This window comes from Typopeltis vanoorti, chromosome 5, assembly GCF_054136105.1.
Source record: "Typopeltis vanoorti isolate ZY-2024b chromosome 5, IOZ_Tvanoo_1.0, whole genome shotgun sequence".
In the NCBI taxonomy this organism is placed as follows: Eukaryota; Metazoa; Arthropoda; class Arachnida; order Uropygi; family Thelyphonidae; genus Typopeltis; species Typopeltis vanoorti.
The window spans coordinates 1,258,001-1,271,647 of record NC_143553.1 but is presented as its reverse complement, the minus strand read 5'-3'; the positions used below and the strand labels follow the sequence as shown (position 1 = coordinate 1,271,647).

General features: G+C 35.0%; 1 protein-coding gene across 1 annotated transcript in view; it reads left to right on the top strand.

Moving 5' to 3' along the window:
- Positions 1 to 13,647, top strand: part of Brr2 (U5 small nuclear ribonucleoprotein l(3)72Ab) — a 486,889-nt gene that overhangs the window by 408,378 nt on the left and 64,864 nt on the right. The window contains exon 36 of the mRNA XM_090392214.1: positions 8,305 to 8,381. Coding sequence (XP_090248340.1) covers positions 8,305 to 8,381 — 77 coding nt within the window. The remainder of the gene's footprint in view (positions 1 to 8,304; positions 8,382 to 13,647) is intronic.

Sequence of the window (13,647 nt, the reverse complement as noted above, 5' to 3'; positions counted from 1 at the left end):
TAGTCCACCTAACCAACAAATCAACTCTCAGTATAGAAAAACATTGTTATAGTGAAATCACTTAAATCATTATAACAAATTCCGGAAAAGTACCAGTAAAAGAAACATGACATCACTGTTATACTTACGCCAGTGGAACAAACTTCCATAATAATAAACTGTCTCTTTGCTCTTGATGGGTTTCCAGTAGCAAGAGATGACTATATAAAACAGTCATCAAATTCCAGATATGCACCCTTAAGAGGTATACAGAATACTATGATGGTGATACAACATGAAAAGTTTGCATTATACTTATTTCCTATTAACAATTTTAATTCAAATTAGTCTTATCTGTCAGGACTGCAATATTGTCAGATGTTTTTGGTATTTTAAGGCATTAGTAGCAGCGTCAATTCACCTTGATCTTGGTATTTCTCTGGAGATGGCTTTCCAGCTATCTTGCATCAGATTCTTGCTTTGCAAATCCTCCCCTCCCATTCTGTTTAATTGACCATATCACCTCAGATTAGCTATTCGCACACATTCCTGAATGTCAACAATGCCCAGTTCCTTCCTAATATCTTCATTTTTAATATGATTCTGTCATTGATGTCATTTCTTTGTTCCCTAATTTACCTTAGAACTCTCATATCCATTATATCTAGCCTTTGATCAGCTGTTTTATTTGTAACCCATGTCCTAAAGTTAAAATTGGTTTGAACACTTGTCTTATACAACTAGTTTAGTGTTTTAACTAATTTCTCTATTTCTCTTTCTCTCTTATTCCATATTAATATATTCAGCAGAATCCCTAGCATAACAGGTCTGTTTATTCTGTTGTCTATTTCCATATTTAATTTGCCATCCTTATTAAAAAATTGTGCCTAAATATATAAAATGTTCTATAGATTCCCCATTGAGGATGCTTCTTACTCAATGTTCCTACCTGTTTTTATAGTTCTCTCTCTCTCTCTCTCTCTTTTTAATGCTGATTTTCATGGCAAACTTGTTACATTAACCATTCAATTTAGTTAAAGAATCCTGCAGATGTATGGATTTATTTATAAGTATATAGGAGGGGAGTACTACTAAAGATACCAAATGACTTGAATCAAGGATAGAAAACCCTAAAACCAATAATGGTAATAATGTCCATGTAGCAGTGAGTTTGCAGTTGTCTGGTATGAAGTGGGGGCTAACAGGATGAAATATAAGGTGGGGTGTTACTACAGACCTAGTGGATCAATACTATGGATGAAGAAATGCAATGCCAAATTACCCTTATGGGAACAAAACGAGTAATTATTATGAGTGACTCAAATTATCCAAATATTGATTGAGTAGCAGAAAATCTCATAAAAAGTACAAATAAGAATTTATTGAGCTTTTGCGAGACAACTCTCTCAAGAATTATATAAAAGAAGCAACAAAGGGTTAGATTTAATCATAGTATCAGAAGGTGGCTCAGAATTATGACTGTTTTATCACTCTCACTAATTGGTGACAAAACATTGTGACTGTTTTGCCACCAATTGGTGAGAGTGATCATGACATACTGGGAAGCAGCCAACTATATGGATGTTCCAATCAGTACAGGTTACATGCTGAACTACAAATCTGAAAATTTTGAAAAACTTGGGAATACTATCTTTGACCCTCCATGTAAGGCACCTGTTTGTAGTGGAGTGGACCTCCCAGTTATGGTACTGGCTCTTTTCGTTCTTCTTTTTTCTGTGATTTTCCTGAGTCTTTGTTACTATTCTGTCTTCAGACCACCATCACTGATATCCAATGCCTTGCCTCCATGTTTGCTGTGCATTGTGACCCTGTGAACATCCAGAAAGAGGGATCCTGGTAGTCTCTCACTGCTTTGGCATGACAGGTGGTCCTGGATTTCCTTCCCTGTGGTCTGGGGATAGGATCCAAGCTTGTGGCATCTATATATCATCTTAGGGGTGTTAGCCATATCATTCTACTCTTGACCACAGTCACTGCTTGATGGAGAGTGGGTGTCCATATGTGACTCCATATGGTGGACACCATCAGAGTTCCCCACCATGGTGGGTGGGGAACTCTGATTCCAGACTAAACTCTTCCTGGAAATGAACACCTTTTCACTCTTGTATATCAGGACCCTCAACAAGCTCCAACCTGGTTCAGAAACCATATTATCATCAACAACAGAAAGGTGAGAAGTAAAAAACCTCAGAAGCTGCAATAAATACACCACCATTCACTTAATAGGTGAATATCCAATTGGAAAAATGTCACCCTTCTTCATTCAGAAAGGTTTTGAATGGTTGGCAGGATCTCCAAAATCTGTAAAGAAAGCTGCATTCAGGAAATATCCTTATTGTGGCAGCTACAGTAGTATAATCAGAAAATTACTCCATGCAACATCTGTTGGAGAAATACCATTTACCATTACCCCCACAAAATGTTAAACTTTCTAGAGGCATAATATCAGAGTGGGGACCTCCTTGATGTCCCCAATGAAGAGATATCCGTTTAACTCAAGGACCAAGGAGTGACAGCCATAAGAAGAATCCCGACCTTCAACAACTGTCAAAGCAGGATATCTCACCTATCCAGTACAGCTGTATATCCCAAACCCCTTACAGCATATTAAATGTCATAAATATGGGCATACTCAAACTACCTGTAATGGCTCTGCCATATGTGCACAATGTGGCAATAAAGAACATTGAAATAAAGATTGTACAAACGAAACACCAAAATGCTCTTACTCTGAGAAAGACCACCGAGCATACTCCAAAACATGTCAAAGGTGGAAAGGCAAAAAAGAGATACAGAAGTTAATAACAGAACAGTATCAGTGTATCACATGTCTGGAAGAGAAGAGCTAGTATACAACAACAGTAACAACATCTGTTAAACCCTCTTACGCTGAGAAGACAACTGTAAAGAAAGTGACAGTTTCAACATTGATATGTATGCCGGTCCTACCCTCTCACAACTACAACATCCCTGAAAGATATGACTTGCTTGTTATAAGAAATAATGGAAAGTGCACTAGAGAGGATTGAAGATATGCCTCCAGATAGAAGAATTGAAATTGATCACTTCAAGTATGTTTCTGTTGTTTCTTTTTGGCAGTATCATCTGGATTTTTTTTTTCTTTTTTGAGAATTGCAGAGCTAGTATCCATCATTTCTTCTTCTGGAAAAATATTCAAGGAAATCATCAAATTAAACTCTCTCTGAAGCATTTGGCATATTAATGTTTTATCTTTCTGAGAGGGAGGTGAAGGTATCTATGCTAATAAGATGGCCTAAAAAGGAATTTACCTCTTATACAGGTTGTTTTTCTAAACACGCCAAATGGTCCAAAGTTGAACAATATTTATGAAACCCACATTGTGTATAACAGAGAAGATTGTTACTTTCTGAATACCAGAAAAGTCTGGTATTAACCATTTTCTTAAATATCTTCCAAAGGCAGCTGATCAGCATCAATAATTATTTGCTTGCATTAGAGCCTTTCCTGGTTTTGGGATAGCAGTGACAGTTGACTTATCCCGAGAATCCTGAAACTCTTCCTCTGCTGGTATTCTGTTGCTTAGTAAAAGAAGGAGGTCCTCCATAGAAGATAATGCAAGATTTTTATGATGGACATCATCAGGCTCTACTGCACTAGGATGAGACACTAAAAATGCTCTTCTTAGTTCCTCCTTAATAGATGCCGAATTGTACAGCTCAAGCCCATTAGTAGAAATATTTAGCTGATTGTGCTCTCTTTCAATATTAAAAAGTCAGGGAGGATATGAAGCTGCTGTTGAGATTCTGGCATAAAGTTTCTCACAAAGTGTCTGCAATAGCTTTGGGATCAGCAACAACACATCCATTGTGGTCTAAGGTAGACAAACAGTGTGTTCTGTATCTACCTTTCATTTTTCCGAATTTTATCCCATACAATTTTTGCACTGGTTGTTTGATTAATTGATTACTGCTTAATTGATTAATTCATGTTAAATGCTATTAAGTTCAATGTGGTGTGGTATCTACGAAATATACTCCACACTCTGTGTTGATCTTTTTTGGCTGCCTGGCATTCTGGGTTCCACCAAAGCTTTGGATAGAGTGGAAATTGAGATGGCATTTTTCAAATTGAGGCTGTGCTGCCTGTACAATGCAGTGTGTTACATACTTTACTGCTTCATCGATAGGTGTTTGACTGACTCTATCAGCTTTAAATTTTACAAGATGTGAAAAACTCTTCCAATCAGCCTGATTTGTTTTCCATATGGGCACTCATTTAGGAGAACATGGTTCATGTGAAAACATTGTGCAAATACAAGGACAATTATCACTTCTGTAGATGTTGTCTTTGACATCCCATGTGAATAGTAGAAAAATGGCAGGAGAGCAGATTCTAAAATCAATTGCAGAATATGAGCAGGTAAGCATATGGAAGAAAGGAAAATATTGTGTCTATTATTCAAAAGAGAGAGAGGTCATTGTTGTCAAGGATTTGTTCAGTGATACGACCTCTTCCATTTGTGTTGGCACTACCCCTCAGAGCATTGTGCCCATTAAAGTCACCCATAAGAAGAGTGGGTTCAGGCAGTTTCACAATAAGCATCACAATCGATTTCATCTAACTCAGCATCCAGTGGTAAATAAATTGAACATACTGTAATAAGAAATCCCATGGATAAGCAGGTTGCTACTTCTTCCAGAGCAGTATTAAGCTGCACATGATGGAAAGGAGTATGACCACCCACTAAGATAGCTACTCCTCCATGAGCTGGACCATTTCCAGTTCTCTCCTTGCATACAACATTGAAATTTTTCAAGGTAGGGTCCTCGTTGGGTCTTAGTATGTTTCCTGCAGACAGAAACTGAAAAAGGTTTATATTTCTTCTGTAAAATCTTGCTATCTCAATATTCTAATGAATCTCATGACAGTTCCATTATAAAAATTTTCCTGCTGTTTTGGCTTTATAGAATTGTCTGGTTTTCAGGAGGTTGAGGGTTTAATTTGTCAGATTTGTGGTTATCAGTTGTTTTTGGGAGGTATGAATGGTCTTTGTCTATCTCTTCCTCTGGTAAAATATTTAATACATTGATGTTTTAGGGTCAGTTGACAAGTTTAATTTACTTTCAGTGATACCAAACTATCCACTGAAAGTGGATAGTTTGGAAAGGTCATGTGATTGATGCAACTCACCATAGAAGCACTCTTGATCATAAAGTTCAGGTATGGTGAAATTATCAGATGATGGAGTAGACATGTGTTTGAGATGCTGTTGACATTTTCTTAGCTATCACCTCAGCATAAGTAGGTCTCAGAACTGGTATAGTTGTGGCTAACTTCCTTTTTGCATTCTGATATGATATATTTTGTTCTGTTTTAATTTTTGGCATTTCTTTTTCATCTTTCCACTTCTGACATGCACAGGAGTAAGCTGGGTGATCTCCCTGACAGTTGACACTTTTAGATTTTTTTAGATACACCTAAACCTCCAACATCTTTTACAGATGTTGAAGCTTAGGTGTATCAAAAGTAAGGATGATGTTCCTAGTCAGAACCAAGTGATCTTGTCTACATATCAGGATATGCTTCACATCTGTAACTTCCTGATCTTTAACACATTAACTGCCGTGTGAGTTGTATTTAACTAATGCTAGTTTTGAGCCCCAGACCTTGTGAAGCATATATAACTTGCACATCTCTTTACCTTGGGAGCTGCGTGGTGCACTGGCAACTCACACTGCCATGCTGTAACATACATTTTAAGTGATGGGTGGCCCCCTGGGCAAAACCCTGCAGTTGGTTCATGAAAATCTTATTTGTTGATGTTCTTATAACAATTAATATTGACAATTTAATTCTAAAAACGTGGATCAAATGAATAGAAGTCAATAAATTTCGTTTTTCTATTTATTTTTACCTAAAATTTCACATAAATTAAGTCAAGAAAAACACTTTACCCTTATGAACTATTTTTCAAGTTTTCACATTACTTTTACCTTATTAATTTTCAAATTTTTATATTACTTTTTTATTGATGTATATTTTAGGAAAAAGCATTCTACACAAAAATACACATTACATTTGCTGCATTTCTATGCTGTCTGTTTACATCTTTTCATGGCATATTCACGTCCTTTTCAGCTTGTGTTTTTTCATAGCACAGTACATTTTCTTTATTAGAAAGGATTGTTTTGTTTTTGAGGTTTTTATTCTATTTTCATAATAAAACACCATGGCCACAATAAAAAAAATTTTTTTTTTCTTGTGTGGGCAGTCAGTGTGTTAAGATTTGAATATATCTCTTCATCAGGAACATCAAGAGATCCTCTTCTGATATCACTTCTCTACAATAATTGAGTGTTTTATGAGGTATTACTGTGATTGGTATTCTGCCCATTGATGTTACTCTCAGCAGTTTCTTAGAATGTTGTTGACATGATGTTTCCACGGTTTAGTAATATCCACAAGGATAATACTAGAAAACAATTTCTTAACACTTTTGGGAGATCCAACTAGTCTTTCTTAAATCCTTTTGAATAAAGAAGGGCGACATTTTCCATGTTGGCTTTTCACCTGTTGCATGAATGATTAGGAACACTGGTACATTTGCATTTGTGCCATATATCTTTTGTTTCTTACTTCTCTTATCAAATCTGTATCTCCAGTATCAGTATCAGTACTTGGTTGAGACCTTGTTAGGGTCCCTGAAACATTTGAGGATGAACAATTCGTGCTCAAGGGATTTTTGATTCGCTACTGGAGCTCCCTACCCACCAAAGAGCCACACATGGATGCCCACTGATCAGCAAGCAATGACTGCACTCAGGAGGAGAACGTCATGGCTATCATGGATGCTATACCTGCACCACAGCAAGCCTTGGGTCCCAATTCTGGGCCATGGAGGTGAGAGACACTGCAATAGTGTTGATCCTTGCAGTCAAGCCCACTAGCCGATTGATCCTGGCTAGGCCATCCAGGACTACTCATCTTGCTGAAGCAGAAGTACCACGATCCCCCTTCTGGATGTCCACGGGCCACACGGCACAGCAAATACTGTGGCGGGACATTGGATTGCAATGACGGCGGTCTGGAACTAGGGAAACCAAAAAAGACTCAGGAGAAGTAGAGCAAAGAATATGGGAAGAGAAGCAAAGAAAAATAAGAATTAAAAGGTCCAGTACCATCACTGGGAGGTCTCCTCCAACAGATACCCCACTAGGAGGGGAGGATGAGAGAAGAGTGCTATCATCAAAACTGTGAATAGGGTTTGGAATCACTGACAGCAGGGATCATTTACATACATGAAGAAGAGTGTAGGTGAAATAACAGACCTCTATGGAACACCTGCATTAATAGAAACTGAAGGGAGAACACCTTCCACCATTGCATGTAGTGAATGACCTTTCCAGTTCAGCTGGAAGATCAACCAAATTTGAAAAATTCAATCCCCTCAGACTAATAAAGGGGATCCATTCTCTGCATGTCTAATTATCAAATTATGTTTGTCCATTACTATAATATAGTTGTTTTCTTATATTAAGTTCCTCTGACAGTTTCCACACGGTTCAACCAAAATGCAGGGTACGGTTGTAAAGGGAGGAGAATGAAAGTGCCACAGACACCACCACCACTACAGGTTGCATCATTCACAATTTTGACAATTCAGTATTATCTCATTTAATGGTGGGGGAGATAGACTATCTATAACAAAGTAAGCCACATATTGAGAAAGCAGTAAGTCAGCTGCAGTCTATAATAGGCTGACATTATTTGTTTTAATTCTTAAGGATTTAAATTTTACTCTGAGATGCAATCAGTACTACAATAGCAGAGCAGTAATGCCATCAATTAATAAAAAGCAGTAATCAGTTCAGCCATCTTCTTGTTTTCTCAGTACTTAGCTCACTAAAATGTTTGTGTGTGAGATGTTTTTTTATAAGATATAATTATTTTTTTTATTATTAACATCTAATCGCCATGGAGTCAGAGACTCATCGTGGACTCGTTGATAGTTTAAAATTTTTCATAGATAAAGATTAATTTTTTGAATTTCCCTTGATTACTGTTTGTTTTGGACAAAACACTAATGCTAAATTTTGTTATTTCAGTCATTCATGTGCTGAACCTTCATGTTCCATATAAAATTCAACAGATAGGTCAGAGAATTATATCCATAATAACTGTTTACTAACTTGATACTTTCTGCAAGAGAAATTCAAAACAGTATAGCTCAGTATAAGTTTTGTAAATTAACTCAGTTTGATAAAATATATATTTATCAACATATATGTTGATTAGACTTCACTTAAATTTATATTCCTATAGGTGTTACTCATCGTCATTTATCAGATCATTTGTCTGAACTAGTGGAGGGTACACTTAATGATTTAGAGCAGTCCAAGGTAAGCTGCATATTCTTTATTATAATATGCTAGTTATCTGGTCACATTGATATTTAGTAACTTTGTCAGATGGCATACATCTGTAAGAGAACTGATCATTATTTGACAGAAACTGATCTGTGTTAGTTCTTTACTGAATACAATGAATTATATCACTTTTCACCACCTTTAGCCTGAGCTAGATAAGAAGATGAGAATATTGAATTATGTGACAAGGGGAAAGAAGAGGAAAAAATTAAAGGCAGATCTAACACAACTAAAGGACTAATATATGAGCTTATGTTTATTGAGGATATTTCATATTGTTTAAAACACGTAATTATGCAAAATGAAATAGTTTGATACTTTTTTATAATAATATTAGGAAATAAGATATATAAATATTTTGCAGCAAATGTCTCATTGTATATAATATAGGTAACAGTTAAGTTTAAGTTCATTTAATACATTTAAACTTCATTTGCACATTCCAAGCCAGTACTGCATGCTAGGAAATTAAACAGCATAAAAGCATATGTAAATCATTTATTTGCAAATGTTTCTATATTGCAGATTATTCCTCATTTATTGTCATATAAAGTAGCTCTCTGTCCTATTTTTTTTTTTATTAGTTCATCCCTTGAACTTTTCTTTCTTTCAAGGATCTCATATATTCCAAAAATCAAAAGAATTTGAAAAACTTCTTTTACTGATTATTCCTCTTCCATTCTCTCATAAGATTACTCTAAATTTTTATTTATGTCTGACTCTTAAAAAATTCCATATCCCTTTAAGACTCCCATACAAACTTCTTCATTTCATGAAATCAGCGATTTCAAAATGTGTCAATTTTTTTGTGAATGCCTTTAGCGTGAAGATGAATTTTATTGTCATATGTAATGCCATGCTTATTTTTGTCCTCAGATGGTTTGAAAACATTCTATCTTTGGTCCCTAGAAAAGGGCTTCTGGGTTACTTAAAAACATGAAACACCCTTAGGAATGCCCATATATTAATGCCCATACATTAGACAGATGGGATGCTCAAGAGAGAAATTTTCATACTACCAACGAAAGTTTCTGGTACTTTGGCAACTCACAAGAATGCCATATGTTGAATTCAACAGCTGTGTTGGACAACACAGCTTTCAGTTAATATCACATGTTTGGATCCAAGATATTATAAAAATAAGTTGATAAATAAACAGATCAAGTGAGAGACAAAGTAAATTCAACATTATCTTTATTTACAAACAAATATTAGTGTTTTAAAATTAGGTATTGCCTGAGTGTAACAATGTGTGTCAGTATGTGTATAAAATATTTGTTTCACAAGTGCTATATACAAATCTGCATCATAAATAAAAATAATCATCATCAGATTGATTTCATTTACCCTTAAGGTTTGTAGAGGATTGATAGTACTGCATGAAAAATTTACATTATTATTAGTTTCCATCTACAATTTTCCTCCAAATCAATGTATTACCTGTCAAGGCTTCAACATTGTCAGATCTTATATTTCTATCTTCTAAGGCACTTTTTACCATATCAATCCACCTCTATCTTGGTCTTCCTCTGGGTCTTTTTCCTGCCAACCTGGCAGAGAACGCTTGTTTTGCTAATCTTTCCCCTTTATCATTCTGTTTATGTGATGTACCACCTGAGATTAACTCTGCTAATGCATTCCTGGATGCTAACAATGTCAAGTTCTTTACTAATATCCTCGTTTTTAATATGATATTGCAATTGATGCCATCTGTTCACGCCCCTAATCTTCCTCAGGACTCTCATATCTGCAGTCTCTAGTCTTTGGTCAAGTGTTTTACTTCTAACCCGGCTCTCAGATCCATAAATTAAAACTGGTTTAAACACTGTTTGTATACAGCTAATTTAGTGTTTTCACTGATTTCTCTGTTATTCCTTATAAATTTATTCAGTTGACTTCCTACTATATCAGCTTTGTTAATCCTGTTGTCTATTTCCATATTTAATTTACCATCCTCACTAAAAATCATACCTAATTAGCTGAAATGTTTTACTTGTTCAATAGCTTCTCCATTCACAATGCAATTGATATTTTCAATGCATCTGCCTATTTTCATTGTCTTTGTCTTATTATTGCTGACTTTCATACCATATCTGTTACAACAGTTAATTCAATTTAGTCAGGGAATCTTGCAAGCTTGTAGCAGATTTATTTAGAAGTATAACATCATCTGCATAAAGTAAAGAGCTGAGATTAACATCTCCAATTTTGATATCAGGTTTAATACCACTTTTCTTCATAATGTGATCCATATAGATAATGAATAACTTCATTATCTATATCCATATAGATAATGAAGGGATAATGTATATCTTTGTCTGAAACCAGATTTAACATTAAACCACCTTCCCGTACTTCAATTCTAACTGCTGACTTACAACTCAAATAAAGACTAAGCATTGCTTGATATAATGCCCCACACACTATACAACTGTAGCGTTTTGAATAACTTCTCTCTTGGCACCTTGTCATATGCTTTTTCAGGATCTACAAAACTTAAATACAGATCTTTGTTATATTCCCATGATTTCTCCACTATTAGTCGTAAAACAAAATCTGATCCTAACAGCCTGTATTTGGTCTGAATCCAGCTTGTTCTTCACCAAGCTTCTCTTCCACAATCCTTCTCAACCGTTTCTCAAGTATAGTGACATATATCTTACCAGGAACACTCGGTAGAGAAATACCTCTGTAATTCTCCATTCAGTTGTATTTCCCTTTGTATATATGGGTATTGTGATAGATTTACTCCAATCATCTGGAATTCATCCCTCTGTCCAGTACTGTGCACTGAACTATGCAGTGCAGCTACTGTAAGACTTTTATACCTTCATACTTCAGCATTTCTTGTCGAATATCATCTACTTCAGCTGCCTTTCCACATTTCAGACTTTTGGTGGCTTTTTCTACTTAAAGCATGTATATATATTCCTGATTGCATGCCTGGTCAGTCTTTTTTTGTGACTGTGCTGTCATCACTGCTAGTTTCATTTAGCACTTTTTCAAAGTGATTACTCCATACTTCAAGGAATCTTTTTCTGGAGTTTTCATATCAATTTTATCATCTCAAATTCCTTTTATAGCACTCTTACCTAAATTTCTGAGCTTCTTCAACAACTTCCAGAATATCTTGCCACCTTCTTGATATTTATTTTCTATATTCTCGCCAAAGTCTTTCCATGACTTTTTTTTTAGCTAGTTTGACACAATGTTTAGCTTTCTTACATTTGTCTCTGTCAAGCTGACTTATTTGCCATGAACTTTGATATGCTTCCTTCTTTTCCTTCACTGCCTCTTTAACTTCCTGTGTCCACCATGGAGTTCTGATTTTTCTATCCTTGCAGACAACCTCACCACATGCCTCTCTGGCTGAATCAATCAATGTTTTCTTCAGAGCTTGCCACTGAATCTCCAAGGTTTGATTCCCCTTCTCAAACTCTTTTATTTTTTCTTGAATAATGTTTGTATATTTCAATCTACAGTTCACATCTGAGAGCTGCTCAACTTTTATTCATTTTAAAACTTTCTTACATGTTCTTCTTTTCAATATGAAATTCAATTTTATCCTGTTTAAGACTAAATGGTGATCATATCCTCTGTACGTTCTAGTGTCCTGCACCAGAGAGAAAACATCACTATCAACAATAATATAGTCAATGAGACTTTTCTTATTCCTTGCATCTTCTCTCCATGTGAATTTGTGCACATTTTTATGTTGGAACATGGTGTTAATAATAACCAGTCCATGTCCCAAGCAGAAATCCAACAAGTATTTGGCATTATTAATAGTTTTGCTCTTTTCTCCAAATTTTCCCAGAATATTTTTGTATGTCTTACAATCATTTCCTACTCTGTATAAATAAAAATTTATATTCTAAAAAGAAGAGTTATAATAAATAATGAAAATAAACATCACATAAGGTTTCTGATTTCTTCTCTTCAAGATCAAGGATTTGATGAAAACATTCAAACAAAAGCAGTTAACTTCAAACTTATAAAAGCACAGTTTCTTACTCTCTCAACAATGGTCATAGAAATATTATTAACTCCTGTTTTTCTTTTTTAAAACAAAAAGTCATTTGTGAGCAACCTTTGAGTAAAATATTTCTTTTTTTCATATCCTCTTTACATATTGGTTCTTTTTTCTATTTCTTTAGAACGCATTTGCTATTTCTTGTTTCTTCTGGAAACTTCTTCTTTATTCTTGAGCACAGAACATTGGTCATTTCCCACTTCACAATGTGTTGAACTAGAATAAGTTTGTTTGCTGCATAACATATCAAAAGGAACTAATAGCTGTTTCAGAAAAAATTATATAATTCTTCTTGTCACTTTTATCCACACCACAGCTGTTCTATTCTTCTCTCACTATATCAACTTCCTCTTCAGAAATTCAAACTTTGTGCAAGCACACTGCTGCCTAGTGCAGCAAATAACAATGCAGTGAAAACAAAGTAACATCATTCCATGTTGCTGGAGACAAGTCTCCAGTTCTTTATTAACATGAAAGCCTCATCAGAAAGTTCAATATTTTCTTCTTTCAACTTTAAGTTACATAATTAAAGCTAAATTGTAGATAAGACCTTTTCACTAATAAATATTGCAAGTAAATAGTTTGTGACAGGCCATAACTATACAAAGATTTCTTTGATACAAAACAGTAAGGAAATTCTGAATTAAGAGAGCCAAAAGGCTTCACTTCGGCGATGCACAATTAATCAAATCAAGTGGATATTGAATCCAACATTATTTTACAGCCTAATAGAAAAACTACAAGAGTTTCTCTATTAGGCCATATTAAAGGGCACCTTTACTGCGAGTTATCCCTATCATGAACGGTTTGCTTATACTTGAATGCGCCGAAACTTTTATTTTATAGTTTCTATTTCTATATTCAGCACAAAACTCTTGTCATCATCATCATCATAACACTGCTTACGGGTATAGACTATATTGGTCTGTTCCGGTTTCATTATCCATCCAATATCCTTTTTTGAGGTCTACTCTGCCTTCTCTTTCCAATTGGCTTATATTTTAGTATTTGTTTTGGATGTCTGGTGTTGGCCATTCGTTTTACATGTTCAATCCATTTTTGTTTATAATTTTTTAGTTTTTCTTCTATTGATTTTGTTTTTAGTTCTTTTAAACTGTCTTCATTCCTTTTTTGATCTGATCATGTGTATTTTGCAGTTCTTCTCATAAATCTCATTTCATTTGTTTTTATTCTTTGTTTATCTTG